The following is a 15,489-nucleotide window of genomic DNA, read 5'->3' on the forward strand; positions in this document are numbered from 1 at the left end:
ATCCTCTTCCTCTTCTTTGCCTCTACCCTGCTCCCAACACTGCATGAAGGGAACACCTCAGCAATGGGGTTTGTGGATGACTCCAACATCCTCACATACAGTATGTCCACAGAGGAAAACTGCAGGCAACTGGAGAAAGCCCACCAGAAATGTGAAGAATGGGCAAGGAGACATGGGGCAGAGTTTGCACCACAGAAGTACCAGCTCATCCACTTCACCAGGAGCAGGAAACACAACCTCAAGGCTACAGTCCAAATCCAGGGATTTAATGGGGAACCACTGCCTTCACTCAGGCTCCTTGGGGTATGGGTGGACACCAAGCTCAAATGGGGCCCACACATCAAACAGGCAGCAACAAAGGGAGCCCACCAGATGCAATCACTCCAGAGGCTGTGCAAGTCTACATGGGGAGCATCATTCCAAAGAGCAAGACACCTGTATACAGCAGTGGTAAGGCCAGCAATCACCTTTGGCTGCCAAGTCTGGTCCAGCCCAGAGGGCACACAAGGCTACTGCAGGAACCTCACCAAGCCTATTGAGAAGGTCCAGAGGGAGGCCTTGAGGAACATTACTGGAGCATACAAGTCAGTTGCAACAGCTGTCCTAGAGAGAGAAGCAAACATTGCTCCTCTCCACTTGTACACCCAAGACCTAGCCAGACAAGCATCCAAAAAGCAAGAAACACAACCTGCATACCAATACATCAAAGACAGGTGCAGGGAGATCCAGAGGCAAGCACAAGCAGGAAGGAGAACAAGGAACCCTGCAACACCAACCCAAACCAGACAGGAGGAAATCCTCCAGCTGGTCCAAGGCCAAGAGACAACAATGCAGACACACCCAGGCTGCAAGGCATGGTGGGCAAAACACCAGTGGGACAGGAAGTGGGAGAAGGACAAGGAAGAAAGAAGGGCTAGGGCAGGAGGAGAACAGCCACCTGCATGGAGAACCACCACCTCCTCTGCCATAGGACCAAGCCTGCACAAAGGACTTACCAGACCAGAGAGCACAATGGTCACACTCCTGAGGACAGAGCACATTGGGATGAGGCAATACCTCACCAAAAGGAGAGTCCCAGGATTCACACCAGACTGCGAATGTGGGCAGGGGCATGAGACACCAAAACATGTATGCATATTCTGCCCCAGGTGGAGGGAGAGAAGACACCTTTTGTTCCAAGAAGGAGGATCTACAAACTGGAAGGACCTAGCAAACACAAAAAGAGGACTGCATGCTACGGCCAAATGGCTAATCCAAGAAGGTATCCTAGAGCAGTTCTCACTTGCCAGAACAGAGGTATAGGAGGGAAGGGGAAGAGAGAAGGGAAAGGATAGGACCTGGTGAGAGGAGGACTCGCTAGAAACCTAGTATTGTCCGAAGGAAAACAGGAACGAAGGAAGCGGCTACGCAGACTGCAAAGTAAAAGAGAACGCGAGGGTTTTTCGAAGGCTTTTCCCTCGACCGAACTATATAGAGCGTGCTGCTTACTCTAGTTAAAAGAGGTAGACCGGCGTATAAGAATTATCTATCTATTATTTATCGTTAAGTAGCTCCAAACAAGACTACCTATCATACCATAATTCAAACACTCCGACCATTCTCTATATTCTCTATTAAGACATCCTTCCAAAAAAAATCTCACGGTATCCATTCCTTTCTCACGGTCACAAAAGAAACCAAACAAATTAGCAATCTAAGTCCCTCTCCCAAGGGCTCCCCTCAAATCTTAACTCCATTCAATCTCATCACCTCCCCCTCGATCGCACGCTTCCGCTGTTTCAGCCCTGGGAGATTCCGAAGTCTTTCCTTATCCTGTTCACTGAACATAGCTCGATGCTTCTTATCCTGAAATCTCTCCACTCCCTCCGGTCGCTTCGGCACGTTGGCTTCACCCTGCGAATCATAAGGCTGAAAAGGAAACTTTCCAAAACTCAGAGTCTTGCGCAAAACTTCCAGATCGGCTTTCATCGGATTTTCCGCCAAGCGTCTGAGCACATTGATGTCGTTGCGCAGCTCTTTGGTCTGCGGATAAATGCCGCGGAGCTCTTCAATGTTTCGTTGAAGGTCTCTAATGAGCCTGTTGAGGGGGACCACGGAGTATCGCCCAATTCGTAGAGGCAAACGCATCACGAAAGCCAGAGCGTGGAGATGCTGGTATTGGTCGCACATGTGGGATGTGCGTTCGGCTGCTTGCACGAGCGGGGAGAAGGATTCGAAGTGAAGAAGCTTGCGAGCTTTCGAGCCGTCTCCCAAGCATAGTAGCGAGTGAGCTTTCGATACGATGATGTCGGACATGAGATATCCGAGGCGTTTCAAGGCGGGACCTAAAGATTCAACGTCAGTTTCAATCGCTTTTGGGAAATCATGGGGACTAAGGGTTAACGTACTATGGTTGGGATGTCCTCCAAATCTGTTTTCCAGATCCTTGTCGAACGTCGTATGCATCCAGCTGATGATGGTGGAGTAGCCTAGATAGGCCACTTCGTGACGAGAAGCGCGCATATGGTCGTCTGCAACGCGCTTGAGCTGCGAGAAAGTCTGGAGACGGTCCCAGTGAACAGCCTGCTCCCAGACAAGCTGAGGAGCTTGGAACAGTTTGACCGTTCCAGGTTTGCCGTCAACGAGGCCGCGGGTCAGAACGTCTGCTGGCAAGCGGAGAACATCATGCACCATCGCAATCAGGCGATGTCTCCTGTCGGTCTCTGTCGGCGTAGAGTCGTTCTCACAAAGCTGAACTCGGAACTTGGGGACATGGCGGGCACGATTGAAGCGGAAGGTGAGGAGTCTGCCAGGCTCTGAATTCAGCAGGAAACCGCTTGGAAATTCGCGCTCACAGTAGTGGCGCAGCAGAGGTATGACTCTTGGGAGATACTTCCCAAGAATGAGCACGGAACATCCTTTCACCCTCTTGCCGCGGGCCGCCTTCGTGGGTGTCCTATTCCTTGGAGCATTCACAGGCAGATATTGCTCCGAGGGGTCATCTTCCCGGTCGACGCTGATCGTGAACATATGCCCACAGAATCGGGGCGATACCTGGGTGTGAAGAATAGGCACATCGAAGATGGCGCATTGCCGCAAGAAATCTGGATCCCTAAACTGGAGCTTCACAAACTTGTTCTCTTTCTGGAAACGGTGCAAAGCTTCGGCGCCGATAGTCTTGTTGACGCGCAAGATTTGCTTCTGGAAGAAAAGGGCGGGTTGTGAGCAGGTTCCATCCCGGCAAAAACTGACACTCTTGCGGCAGACGTGTCTCTCTGGGGTCCACTCGACCGCCGCGGCGTTGAGAAGGTAGTGGTAGATGCGATCGCGGATCTCGGCCGGCAGAGGGAAGTTGGTTCGTGGCTCGGTCTTACATTTCGCTGGAGTGCCCTTTACCTTCGAGGAGTAGCTACACCCAACTCCTGATCGTGCTGGAAATGCTTCTCCAAAGTCATCTTGTCTGATGACCGGGCTGAGATCCATGCGCGTGAGCTCTGTGCGACATTCTTCTTCGGAGAAGAGGTCGTCAGCCCCCGGGTAGAGATAGTCGTCAACCTCTGGATAGAGATAGTCGGAGCTGAATTGCACGGGATCCTCTTCTTCGAAATCACCATCCTCAAGATCTTCTTCCGCAGTCCATGGGCGGATGCGAGGGCCTCGTGGCTTGCCAGACTGTGCCCTTCCGACTTTTCCTTGTCTGAGCCTCCTAGGCTTGCGATTCCATTGCAGCATGCGCTCCTTGTGCGTAAGGGGCACCTTCTCGGCGTCAACGATGTCGTCAATAGGGTCTTGCTGCACGGAGTCTTGCTGCACGGAGTCTTGCTGTGAAGAGTCTTGCTGCGAAGAGTCTTTCTGCAAAGAGTCTTGCTGCGAAGAGCTCTGCTGCGCAGAGCCTTGGTCGTTGCTCTGCTCTTCCACTTCATCCTCCTCCCTGTCCCTTTCAGCACGATCTCGACTGAATTTGCCCATCTTGCACTTGTCGTAGATAGTACTGTGTACTGTAAGAAGTATATTCTCCGAAAACTTGTTGTTGTCAGTGTCCAGGTCTCGGATATGGCAGTTGAAGTGCAATGTAGCGAAGCTGATATTTTGTGAAATGGGATCGAGATGGGAGATTCTGTAGTATTTATACCCAAAAAATGCCCGTCCTTGGCCCTGATGCTTTTCTGCGAGATCTCCTGTGATCCGATGGTACCCAGTGGCCTGATTTCGCCAAGACTGGTGCTCCTGACCAACCATTCACTCGCTCCCGCAGTCAAATGGTCTTTCGCACGCTGGAAGTAGGAGAATGGCACGGGACTAAGGACAGGAAGGTTCATCCAAGAGCCTAGTCGCGAGCACCGATATATCTGGCGGGGATTCGTATCTGGCAAAGTCGTCGCAGATGGGTAGAGGAGAGAAAGTCTTGGCGCCAGAACAAAAACTTCAGCATAAAAATCCAGAGGTCCATAGACCTGCCCAAGGAATTGCGTCCGATCTTTTCGAAGTGGAAGCAATCGAAGAATCCCGACCTAATCGCCGGATGGCTTGAGTCCTGAACAAGTAATGTCTTTTCTACACAGTAAGTATCTTTGACAGATCATCTTCTACTTACGTCCCAAGTTCTGTTCTGTCCCGATCTTCTCACTCCATGCTATGCAAAGCTTTCCTGCACCCAAAGACAGCCGTCAATGCGAGAGAAAAGGTGTCAGCACACCTAACCCCTCATAGTCTGCTTCTTGGTCTGCTTCCGCTGCGTCTTCTCCTTTTCCTTCTCCAAGAACTTCTTTTGCTCATCCGCACTCATTCTGCTCAGCTTGCGATCGCGCTCCTCCTTCTTGAGCTTATCGCTTGCTTCTCTCCTCTCGAGCGCTTTCTCTTCATCATCGATCTTCTTGATCTTGCGAACCTCTTCTTCACGCGTTTGACGGACTTTGCGCAGCGCTTCGGGGCGGAAGTGGGCACCGGTGACGAGTTGGTCTGGGATGCGGAGGAAGTAAGAGAAGAGCTCTGTAGCTGCTGGGCCGGTGGAGAGTCGGGTGTGGAGTTCGACGCGCTTTTTGGGGACGAGTTCGTTGAGTCTGTGGGAACGTTAGCTGTGTCCAGACGTATCTTCGCGAGGTGAAGACGCACTTCTTCGGCGCATCGACAGGCATGTCCGAAACAATCAGAGCCTCAAAGTCATCTCCCACAGCAGTCACAGCCTTGACAAGCTCCGGCGTGAGAAGAGCTTCAGTGATCTCGGCACCCTCCGACATGACCGTCGCCCACTGCGGCAGCTTAGGATGATCCTTCTGGCTTGCCAAGCTGACGTCGAAGCGGTCATTGCGCAGCTGTCTCATCTTGTCCTTGTGCACGACTGCCCAGACAAAGCCGTCATACGTGCTGTCCTTGTGCTGCGAAGCTTGATTTTGCGCCTGAGCAGGAACCAAGCTCTTCTCCTTGCCGTCGAAGGCATACGCAGTAGCTTCCAGACGCTCCATGGGAGCCTCAATGCTGTCCACAAAGAAGGAAGCTACCAGCTCCATGAGCCAAATGAATGGATTGTAGCGCTTGTACAGGGTGAGCTTGACATCTAGGAACGCCACGTTCTGTCGGCCTGTAGCGTAGGAGATGTATTCATTCTTGCTCTTCTCCCTCCACAGCGATGTTGGCTGACCATTCGCACCCTTTGCACCGAAACCTACTGCTGCGTATTCGGATTCCAGCTGCGGCAGATTCGCCTGTGCCCATTGCGCAGCTCGCTTCTTGTTTGCGCGCGCTCCCCAGACGTTGACGAGAATGACGACTACAATGATGGGAAGAATAACGAGTTCCTGGTAGAAGTCGGCAATCGTCACACGCTCCCACACGCGGTACCATTTCGTGTATGGTCGTCCTTGAAGGCCTTGCCCGAAGTTCGAGAAGGTGCCTTTGGGCGTCGGTGAAGCGGCGGTCGCGTCGAAGGCGGAAGAGGCAGCATGACTAGGGGCTACGGGCGATGCTGCCGTCGCGAAATCGGCGAAGTCTGGAGGAGAGGGTGGTTAGTCGAAAGGGATATACGTATGCGCTGCGAGGTGGGAAGCACATACCATCGGCATCGACCGACGAGGCAACGCTGGCCACGGAGGACTTGGCGCCTCCCAGCACGCCCTGCAGGTTGTTCAGGAGGCCGGCCATGGCGGGGGAGGAGAGAGGGAGAGGGGGTGGTGATTGATATGAAACGCAGGCAGGCAAGCAATGGCTCGAATCGTGGAATTGCGCGAGACGTCGGCAAGTCTCGGCGTTCGGCGGTGGAGGCATCGGAGACGGCGGCCGAAAGCGTGAGAATTGCCACTACGGATTTCAATCAACACCACTACTTTGTACATCCACGGCGCGTCCACCACCTCCGCTACCTCGACGGCCGCCTCGTCGTCTCTCCCAGACAGTGCCCATGGGCACCGTTCGTGGTCGGCGACCAGGCCCCGTCGTGGCAGCACGAGTGTCCCAAGTTACTGCCTTCTCTGCCATCGCTTGACGCGACACATGTAATACAGCAACGTTGCCATGGCAATATTGAACATCACATATGCCCAGACGAGCCCAAAGTTGCGCCATTTGTGCGTCCAGCTAATTTCTGATGCGGCGAGCAGCTGGTCCGCCGTGCTTAGACCACAGTAGCGACAGCCTGCCGCAGCACTTGGATTCACAAGCTGGCCCGGGACTTGCGCCAGATAGGGCTCCAGATACTCGCCGCACGTCTGACCGGGCGGTGGGTCGAAAATGGACAGCTCGTCCGGCGCGCAGTGCACCTCGTGTTCGTACAATACCGTCGCCACGATGCCACCAACCCAGTATGTCAGCGGTGAGACGCGGTACATGAAGATCCAGAAGCCCGGGAGCGCAGCGGGGGTCTGCAGGACGCCATTGAAAGACAGCATCATCGAGAAGAGGAGCACGATGACAGCGCTTGCGGCCTGCGAGTCGGAAATGGCCGCGATGATCAGGTGCGAGAAGGAGGAGGCATAGACGAAGAACTGGATGCAATAGAGCAGGACGAGGCCTTGGCGGAGAGGTGACTGCGTGGCGCCGACGAGCGGGAAGTAGAAGCAGGCGTAGACGAGGATCCCGGCGACGATCATGTATGGGATCTCCACGACGATGTTGGCAATCAGGAAGGCTTTCCAGGAATATGTACGCGCGGGCCGCTCGCGGACTTCGTAGAGCGTCCGTTGTGCGACGAAGAACGGCAGAATCTTGGTGCGCGTTAGCGGTGCTTTGTGCGCAGGGTCTCTGTTGGTCACTGCACTCACCTGTTCTGAAATGGGTGATAGAATCGCAGATACGCCGAAGACACTGAATATCACGTTTTGGATCCCCTGGATGGAGTCACTCGAATCGTAGAACGAAAAGCCAATGAAGAGCCCCGAAAGCGCGCCCAGAACAAGTTTGGACCAGATGTACGAGGGAGAGCGCCAGTACTGTTGAAACACCCGGAGGCAGACGTAGTACAGCTGCCATTGGAAAGGCATCGCGAATTCGTCGTGGATCGTTCTGCCGCCCACGTCGTCGTCGTGGCGTTGCAATAGTTCTTCCAGCTCTTTCTGCGACGCGGCGTGCTCTGGACTTGCTAGCCAGACGTCGTGCCAGTCTTGTCGCGCTCCAGCTGATGAGGCCGCAGGCCCGGTACTCAGTGCTTCGAGCATATACCTGTACATCCAATCAGCGTCTGCTCGCTCCGATCGAGGATGTTCACGGACTCAGCGGGATTCTGAGCGGGCTCGCAGACCGGAGCGCCATGCCTCTCGAAATACTCTCGCAAGGTACCTGAGTCTTGTCCCAACTCGCCGAAGTAAGCTATCTTGCCTCCAGGTGCAAGTAGGAGGAGCCGATCGAAGGTTTCGAAGAGCACCGCGCTGGGCTGGTGGATGGTGCACAAGATTGCCTGCCCGCTATCCGCAAGCTTTCGGAGCGAGGAAGCAATCTCCCAAGCGCTCTGCGAGTCCAGCCCACTGCGTTTCGGATTAGCTAGGTGCAACCAAATGCGCGTACATCTTACCTTGTCGGTTCGTCGAGGAAGAGCAGGAGCTCCGGCTTAGCAGCCAGCTCCACGCCTATCGTCAGACGCTTCCGCTGCTCGACATTCAAGCCATGTCCTGGCTCGCCCACAATCGCTTCAGCAAAGGATTCCATACCAAGCGTCCTGATAACCTCCTCAACGTGCGTATGCTTCGCTTCGAGCGGTACGGAGCTATGCTGACGAAGGACCGCGCTAAAGCGCAAGCTCTCGCGAACAGTAGCCGTGCTGAGGTGCAAATCTACAGGCGTCAGCACAAAGTATTCTGACACCAAAGTCAGAGACGGCCGAACCTTGCTGCTGAACGTATCCTGTCTTCCGCGCAAAGCTGGAGTCCAAGCCTCTGCCATTCACGGAAATCTGACCAGAAACCACTCCAACTCGGACTCTTTGTGCGAGCACGTCAAGGAGTGTTGTCTTCCCTGCTCCTGAAGCGCCCATCAGAGCTGTCAAAGTTCCGGGTTTCACCCATCCCGCCACATGATCCAGTAGTCTTCGTCGTTGGCCATGCACCTCGACATCGTAGGTAACGTCCTTCCACGCCAAGACACCCTGTTGAGGCGGAATGCCAGTCGTACTGTCGCTGTCGCACGTTGCTTTGTACTTCCCGCCCTTGCTTTCTTCATCTTCCCTTGCTGCTGCTGCAGTGGCGGAGTGACCTCTGCGAAACAGCAGGATCTCACCACCACTCGTGATCGACGAGTTCAGCTCGATTGCCACGAAATACAGCATCAAGAAGCCGATACCGAAAGCGCACAGGATGCCCAAGTTCCGCCACACGTGGGAGTAGGAATAGCCGTATTTGACTTGGATGAAGTCATCGCCAGACACGGTCCAACGACCTGGCCGCGCGCCTTGTGAATCGCACACGAAGTGAGGCGATTGAATGTCCGCGTACGCCGGGACGATGTTGGAGCAGGTGAACTGACGGCCATGGAACTCGTTGGCCACAATGGCCTCGAAGGCGTAGTATACTGGATTCAGCCAATGGAGCCATTTGAACCAATCTTTCCTGTATTCACCATCAGCGATGTCGACATTGTCATGTGGGGTGCCGCGCACATGTAAGGCACCGGGAGCATGAAGCCCGTGTACAGAAGCACGATGGGGAATATGACCCCTCCGATTGCCATGGCCTGCGCGGAAGTCTTGGTCGATGCGGCGATCGTGCGGAAAAGGGCGCTCGTAGCGACGGTTGTAATGTATGAAAAGAGCAAGTAAACGAAGAACTGCGCCGCCTCACGCCGTAGGCCACCGAGGAAATACACAATAACGTTGAACGCGATGGCCACGAGGAGTTTGTAGGGGAGATCCACGATAAAGTCGGCGACCGCAGCGGTAAATGGCCGATAGAAGGCGTACGACTTGTGTTTCTCGATGATCGGACGCTGCGCGTAGAGTGTCGAGATTTCAGCCATAGCGACAAGCGCGTTGAGCAGAACCGTAAACAGAAGTACGGCTGCTTTGGAATTGAAGCCCTGAGTGGCGTCCTTGGTGCCGTAGAAGATCGATCCCACTATCAAGGCCTGAATGATGCGCGTGGCGATGATCAGAATCATGGTGTTCTTGTCCATGATCATCGACATCCATGACCTTTTCACACTGATTGTGATCTGCTCCATAACTGAGATCGTATATGGTGAGCCACGATCGGCGTGCTTGGATTGCCGCGACTGTTTGAGGTCTTGCATCTTTGACAGCATCTCGTCGTTCGAGCGGGGCGGAAATGTCTCCTCGTACTCGTCGAGCTCTTTCTGCAGTTTCGCAAATGCATTTGACCGGTGCCAGTATTGTTCAAACTCGTCTGCAGTGCGTGGCACTTTGTGTCTCATGCCTGGTCGTGGCCTTCGTTCCGACGGATTTGTAATTGCTGTAAGAAAGTTGCTCGTCGTCTGCCGAGTGGGGCATTTCCATCCCATATCCTCGAAGTACTGCTTAGCCAAGCGTGTAGGACCGAAGTAAATCTGTCGGCCTTCGTAAAGGACAACGACTTTGTCGAAGACGTTATAAATAGCCTGGCTCGCCTGATACGCGGCGACGACGTGGGCTGTCCCTCCAAGATTTGCGTATGTACGCAAAGATTTGATAAAATCTAGCGCTGTCGCAGAATCCAAGCCTCTCGTACTATTATCCCATGCGGCGATTGAGGCATCAGATACTGTTATCTCAGCTATGCTGACTCGTTTGCGTTCTCCTCCTGAGACTCCTCGAACAAAATCGCTACCGACCTTTGTGTTTGCAGTATGGCTGAGACCATACACTGACATAATAACCTTGGCGGAGAACTTGATCCAGTCCGTTCGAGTCATTCCATTGGGAGGCTCTGCCGGGCATCGGTAGCTTGCGGCTAACTCGAGCGTTTGCTGCACTATGAGATGAGGAAAGTGCTTGTCCAGTTCTTGGTTATACAGCACTTCCCCTCTGAAATGTTTATGCATGGTAGAAGAGGATACGCCATTGTAATGAAGCAGGGACTTCTTCCCGAGAGATAGACCGTCCGTGGCGCTACATAGTGTCTTCAGCAGTGTAGAGCATCCACTCCCGGGTCGTCCCAGTGCAATCAGAAGCTCCCCACCCCTCAAATACCCATGGAAATCTTTCAAGATCTGTCTCTTGTCCCCGCTGGACCTTCTTAAGGGCGCGAGAAGGACAGATGAAACAGTATCTTGCTGCTGCAATGTCGGATGGGAGCCGAAGACGTCAAGATTCCTGAACACGATGCCAATCTCCAGATTGGCAACGCCACGCCTTGCCTTGGCAGATATTATGGTTTCCAGCCATGCCGTCAGGCTCGCCGTGCCATTGTCAGTGTCTAAGGCTGCTGCTGTTTCAGTATGTCCGTTACGATCATCGTGTGATTTCTTCGAGCCCATCAGGGCCAACTCGATTGGCTCCGTTTCTCTTCCTGGAGCGATGCTGGCGCTGCTGGACTTGTCTCTCATGCTAGAGTGTACTGTCTTAGTCCTTATCTCATTATGAGTAGCGACTTATGTATGCGTCTCATGCCGTGTGGGTAAATGATCTTACCTGCAACTGGATGCAGCAGCCCGACCCTGATCGACGTTCGCATCACTTTCGCTTTCGCTGTGAGCCTGCATCTTGACTCCAGTGCGACTATGCAAAGCAGAATTCTGATATCTATAAGTTGTGTAGAGGAAAATCCGCCGGCAGGTTCCTTAAATACGAAAGATGACATGTTAGCTGTGCGGTTGGGTCGGACTCGATATATTTACTCGGCGAGACCGGCACGCTGCAATCTGTCTAAGCCGAACGCGCTGCGGTATCACTATTACTGTCCCTACATCAAACGCACTGACAGTTTTCGGAAGGTCCACAAAGCCAACAGGACGGACTGAACACTTGGAAAGAGAACGTAGCTACATTTCTCGCAGATAGAGCTGCATGGCATAGGTCAGGCTGCAAGCTGTGCTGACGACCCATCGTTGTCCCCTTCCGTTGCCAAAAACCCCTCGCTGATAGCTCAGGAGACTGCTATACACGGATGCCTCGTAAGTAGCTCCCATGCTCTCCTAGTGCACTTGTTCGGGGCGGAGTCGGAGGCGGGATCGGACTCGGAGTCGGGATGTGAGAGCCAAGCCATATGGGTCAGGAAATGCGACACGTTCCTTGGATGATGCAAGAACGCAAACGAGCAATCATCGGAATCTAATGTTTCGAAAAGCCGCCTCTGCCCGCAGTAGGTTGCACAACTGCGTTCGAAGTACTCGGCAGATCCGGGCGGATCTTTCGTGCCCTCGTAGCAGACGGACACGTATTTCATATTATATCTATCTCCCGATTGCACTGACAGAGAGACGACAGCAGTTTAAGTACCGTCAGCTCTCTGATGTTGAGATACGACCACTAGCAGGGACACTGATCTTGTGCAGAACAGTTTGCGATCAACATCTCGTACGCCATTCCACCTGACCGTATCAACATGGGCGGCGGCAGCGGCCAAGGTGGACCAGGTCTGAAAGACGCGAACGAACCGTTCAGGTATGATAGCACAACAGGTACAGAAACTTACCCTCGCTGACAACTCGTGCCGAAAGACTTGTGAAAGGCGAATGGGGAGACCCACGTTCTCTCCATCAGAAGGGCATCGTCACCTACGCCGTCTCTCGCAACCGTTTGAACCCGCTTGCCGGCGCATTCAAGGCTGCAGTCTTCAACACGGCACGACGCACTAGAGGGCAAATTCTTTATTGGGGCATTCCTATGCTCTTGGCGTATAGTGCAATGCAGTGGGCGAACCAAAAGTAAGTACTGTTCGGCCATTTCAAGCTTCTAATAATTGGTATGCTTACCAAACATAGGAATGCATATTTGAACTCGAAGGCTGGGAGAGCAGAGAACAACGAGAAAGCATAGATCGAACGCGTCGTGGCAGTCTTCGGTATCGATGCAGTCTATTGTTACGATCCAATAACGTCGCCGCAATGATACCCTACAACGACTGGGCAGCAGACTATTTCGGTGAAAAATCGCTTGCCCCGTCAGAAGGGATCGAGAATATACAGTGTACTTGAGGGGCACCGGTGGTTGTCTACGTCCATATGGATCCAGCTGCACCTGCTTACTCCTTAGCAGAACTCGCACGATTCCACACACTAATTGGAGTATCCCGCAGCAATGAGTGTCACCTTCATATATAGTCGTCGCGACCAAGCTCTAGGTTCTATATAAGTGATTGAAATTGTAACACTTCCTGCTGCGTGACTCATCTGGACTACCAGACAAGCTCAGGACTCGATCGAGATCAAGTCTTTCCATGCATTGATTGAGATTTAAGGATGTTCGTCTTGGTACAAACCTTGCGCACTTCCGTCGGTTTCCGCACTGGAACCCCGCAATGACGGAAACTCTTTCAATCGCTTGCCTGCAGTGTAGACAAGTCGTTGACATTCGTGCCTCCCAAGAATCTCGTCAGAAACCGTCATTCTGCTTGACAGATTAAGACGCACAAGATGGATGAGAGATCGCCACGCCGGATCAGAGACTCTCGAGGCCAGATACTTGCTTGCATACATTGTCGCAGGAAAAAACTTCGATGTGACCGCAGCCTCCCTTGCAGCAACTGCAAACGCTCTCGGCGAGACGTCTGCTCATACACCGCAGATCATTCCAAGGCCGAATCCACAAACGCAGGAGACGACAAGAAGCAGACTACAGAACCAGCTGCTGTTGGGGAATCAGCTGTTCGTAGAACAGACCGAGTGCAAACCCAAGTGAATCAGCAGAATGTTCCACGGAACGCCGTATGGTGTGCATCAGCGGTCGCTAAGATTCTCGTCACGACGCCTCCAAAAACAGGAGCGGCAGCCGAAGACCCATCGTTCGGTAGGCTGGCACCTGCAAGTCGTGACCTTGAGTCTACAGCAGCGCAGGAAATTCGAGCGGCAGACGTCCTGTCAACTCCACTCACCATGGCACTGGAAACAATGACCAGCCCCATTCGATGCGCCATCATCGACTCCAAGTATACAGCGTCAAGCAAATGGGTCCATGCGGTAGCATTGGTCAGATCCCACAGATATGCAAGTTCAGTTCACTCTGGTTCCTGACCGCGCATCTAGGCTCCTCATGTTTTGGGTTGGTATGAGCGCGAGATACACCGCAGCAGCGAGTACTCGGAGATTGTCAAGGCTTGCGCATCGTCCGCGGAAGTTCTCCGAACTCGAATGAACCCCATGTGGATTCCAGGACCGTACGGAATGTCCTTGCCCCCGAAGGATACCTCGGATCTGCTGTTGAGCACATATCTCGGAACATTCGAGAGCATTCACCGCATCCTACATGTGCCAACATTCATGCATGCTTACGACCAAATGTGGGCCAATCTCAGCACGGTATCTACTTCAGTGATCATCCAGACCCAGCTTTGTCTCGCGATCGGAGCGTGTGCTTTCGATGACACGTTCTCCTTCCGCTCCCGAGTTTCCCTTTGGATCCAGGAAGCCACGCATTGGATGCACTCTTCGAACAGCATGGCTACCATCTCCGGCATACAAATCATGTGTCTCTCGATACTGGCACGACAACTCACACAGATCGGGTCCGAAGACCAGATTTGGATCAGCTGTGGAGCTGCAGTGCAGACTGCTATGTCTATTGGACTTCATCGGGATCCCGCGAGGCTGCCCTCCATGCCTGCAGGGGAGGCGGAAATTCGGCGAAGGCTCTGGACCACCATTCTCGAGCTCACGATTGACTGTAGTCTGGAAGCGGGAGTTCCTCCTGTGATGTCTGATGATGACTTCGACTGCGGGCTGCCGTCAGGCTTGGATGACTCGGATTTGGACCTCGGCAGCGCATCTGATCACGCCCCCGAGAAGCATCATGTACCCAAGACTTCCACTTTACAAACCCTTCTCGGCCATTCCATACCGATACGTTTATCGATCGCGCGATTTGTGAATGGCTTGAAACCCCACTCCTACCAGGAAGTCCTGCGGCTGGACGGCGAGTACCGTGCTGCCCACAGGAAACTTGCCGCCCACGTGAAGTCCACTCGGCATGCGCTTTCTCCCTTCCAACTTCAGTACTGTGAGCTTGCCATGGCTCGCTCCCTGTTCGCGCTGCACATTCCGTACATGTGCATCGCGAAACGGGACCCCGCGTACCACTACTCACGGAACACATGCGCCGATGCCGCTGTGAGGCTGTTACAACGCAGCCTCCCCGCTTCTCTGATCCAAGAGCCCGTCTTGGTGACGATGCGAGAAGCGGTGGGGATCACCGCTCCTTGTGAAGAATATGGGCACGCAGTGCTGTGCGGCTTTGGGCCTTTTCGATCCATCCACTTCCAAGCGGCCATGGCACTTGCGGCAGAGCTGGCCGTGTCGACAGAGACGCGATACGATACGCCCGGTCCGCAAGCGCACGACCTGCGAGGCCTGGAAATGCTGCTCTTGCTCCGGTCGTGCGTTGCCTGGTCGCGGCACCGCATCTGGACGGGGCACGAGAACTTCAAAGACTACATTTTCTTGGCCGCTCTGCTCGCGAGTCTGGAGGCGGCGACAGAAGGCGTCTCCGCACAACAGGCCATGGAACGCGAAGGCAAGCAAGCTTGGCAGGAGGCGGGTGCCATGTTGTCCCAGATGGTGGAGCAGAGCCTGACTCGCTCCGATCACGGGACCGAGGGGGAAGCAACGTGGAGCGATGTGCACGCCTTGGGAGACGAAGCGTTCGCCGACCTGTACTGGCACTCCTTCACCTCGATGCCTTGACCGGCGAGGTTGTGAAGTCGGAGTTCGGCGATGCGCCAAGCGTGGGCGGCAGCAGCCGTCGTGCCTGGGTGCCTGAAGGCGAAGGGCCTCCCGTTTGGGTAATCAGCTTCGCCCGTCGCCATCCCTGCAGCGTGACACGGCATCGAGGCACCACCATAGCTCTCCAGTCAACTTCATCTCTTCGTTCCCGACATGCTCTCGTTCTTCCCCTCCCCTCATCCACATCCAGAGGCACAATTCCGATAACAGCAGCGCAGCATA

General features: G+C 53.9%; 5 protein-coding genes across 5 annotated transcripts; 2 read left to right on the plus strand and 3 right to left on the minus strand.

Moving 5' to 3' along the window:
* Positions 1–1,719: 1,719 nt before the first annotated feature.
* CKM354_000889700 (uncharacterized protein) lies at positions 1,720–4,218 on the minus strand (the record flags this gene model as incomplete). The annotated part of the gene is made up of 2 exons (XM_044804296.1): positions 1,720–2,324; positions 2,388–4,218. The coding sequence occupies 2 exons, from the start codon at positions 4,216–4,218 to the stop codon at positions 1,720–1,722; spliced, it is 2,436 nt and encodes an 811-aa protein (XP_044660231.1).
* Positions 4,219–4,675: 457 nt separating this feature from the next.
* Positions 4,676–6,117, minus strand: CKM354_000889800 (uncharacterized protein; the record flags this gene model as incomplete). The annotated part of the gene is made up of 3 exons (XM_044804297.1): positions 4,676–5,039; positions 5,092–5,965; positions 6,030–6,117. The coding sequence occupies 3 exons, from the start codon at positions 6,115–6,117 to the stop codon at positions 4,676–4,678; spliced, it is 1,326 nt and encodes a 441-aa protein (XP_044660232.1).
* Positions 6,118–6,431: 314 nt separating this feature from the next.
* CKM354_000889900 (uncharacterized protein) lies at positions 6,432–11,094 on the minus strand (the record flags this gene model as incomplete). Its single annotated transcript, XM_044804298.1, has 7 exons — positions 6,432–7,175; positions 7,233–7,629; positions 7,680–7,931; positions 7,979–8,237; positions 8,290–9,008; positions 9,059–10,960; positions 11,024–11,094. The coding sequence occupies 7 exons, from the start codon at positions 11,092–11,094 to the stop codon at positions 6,432–6,434; spliced, it is 4,344 nt and encodes a 1,447-aa protein (XP_044660233.1).
* An 842-nt stretch (positions 11,095–11,936) lies between these two features.
* On the plus strand, positions 11,937–12,370 carry CKM354_000890000 (uncharacterized protein; the record flags this gene model as incomplete). Its single annotated transcript, XM_044804299.1, has 3 exons — positions 11,937–11,995; positions 12,052–12,258; positions 12,316–12,370. The coding sequence occupies 3 exons, from the start codon at positions 11,937–11,939 to the stop codon at positions 12,368–12,370; spliced, it is 321 nt and encodes a 106-aa protein (XP_044660234.1).
* A 596-nt stretch (positions 12,371–12,966) lies between these two features.
* Positions 12,967–15,228, plus strand: CKM354_000890100 (uncharacterized protein; the record flags this gene model as incomplete). The annotated part of the gene is made up of 2 exons (XM_044804300.1): positions 12,967–13,518; positions 13,576–15,228. The coding sequence occupies 2 exons, from the start codon at positions 12,967–12,969 to the stop codon at positions 15,226–15,228; spliced, it is 2,205 nt and encodes a 734-aa protein (XP_044660235.1).
* Between the last annotated feature and the right edge of the window lie 261 nt (positions 15,229–15,489).

This window comes from Cercospora kikuchii (assembly GCF_019650295.1).
Source record: "Cercospora kikuchii DNA, contig_00005, whole genome shotgun sequence".
Lineage (NCBI taxonomy): Eukaryota > Fungi > Ascomycota > Dothideomycetes > Mycosphaerellales > Mycosphaerellaceae > Cercospora > Cercospora kikuchii.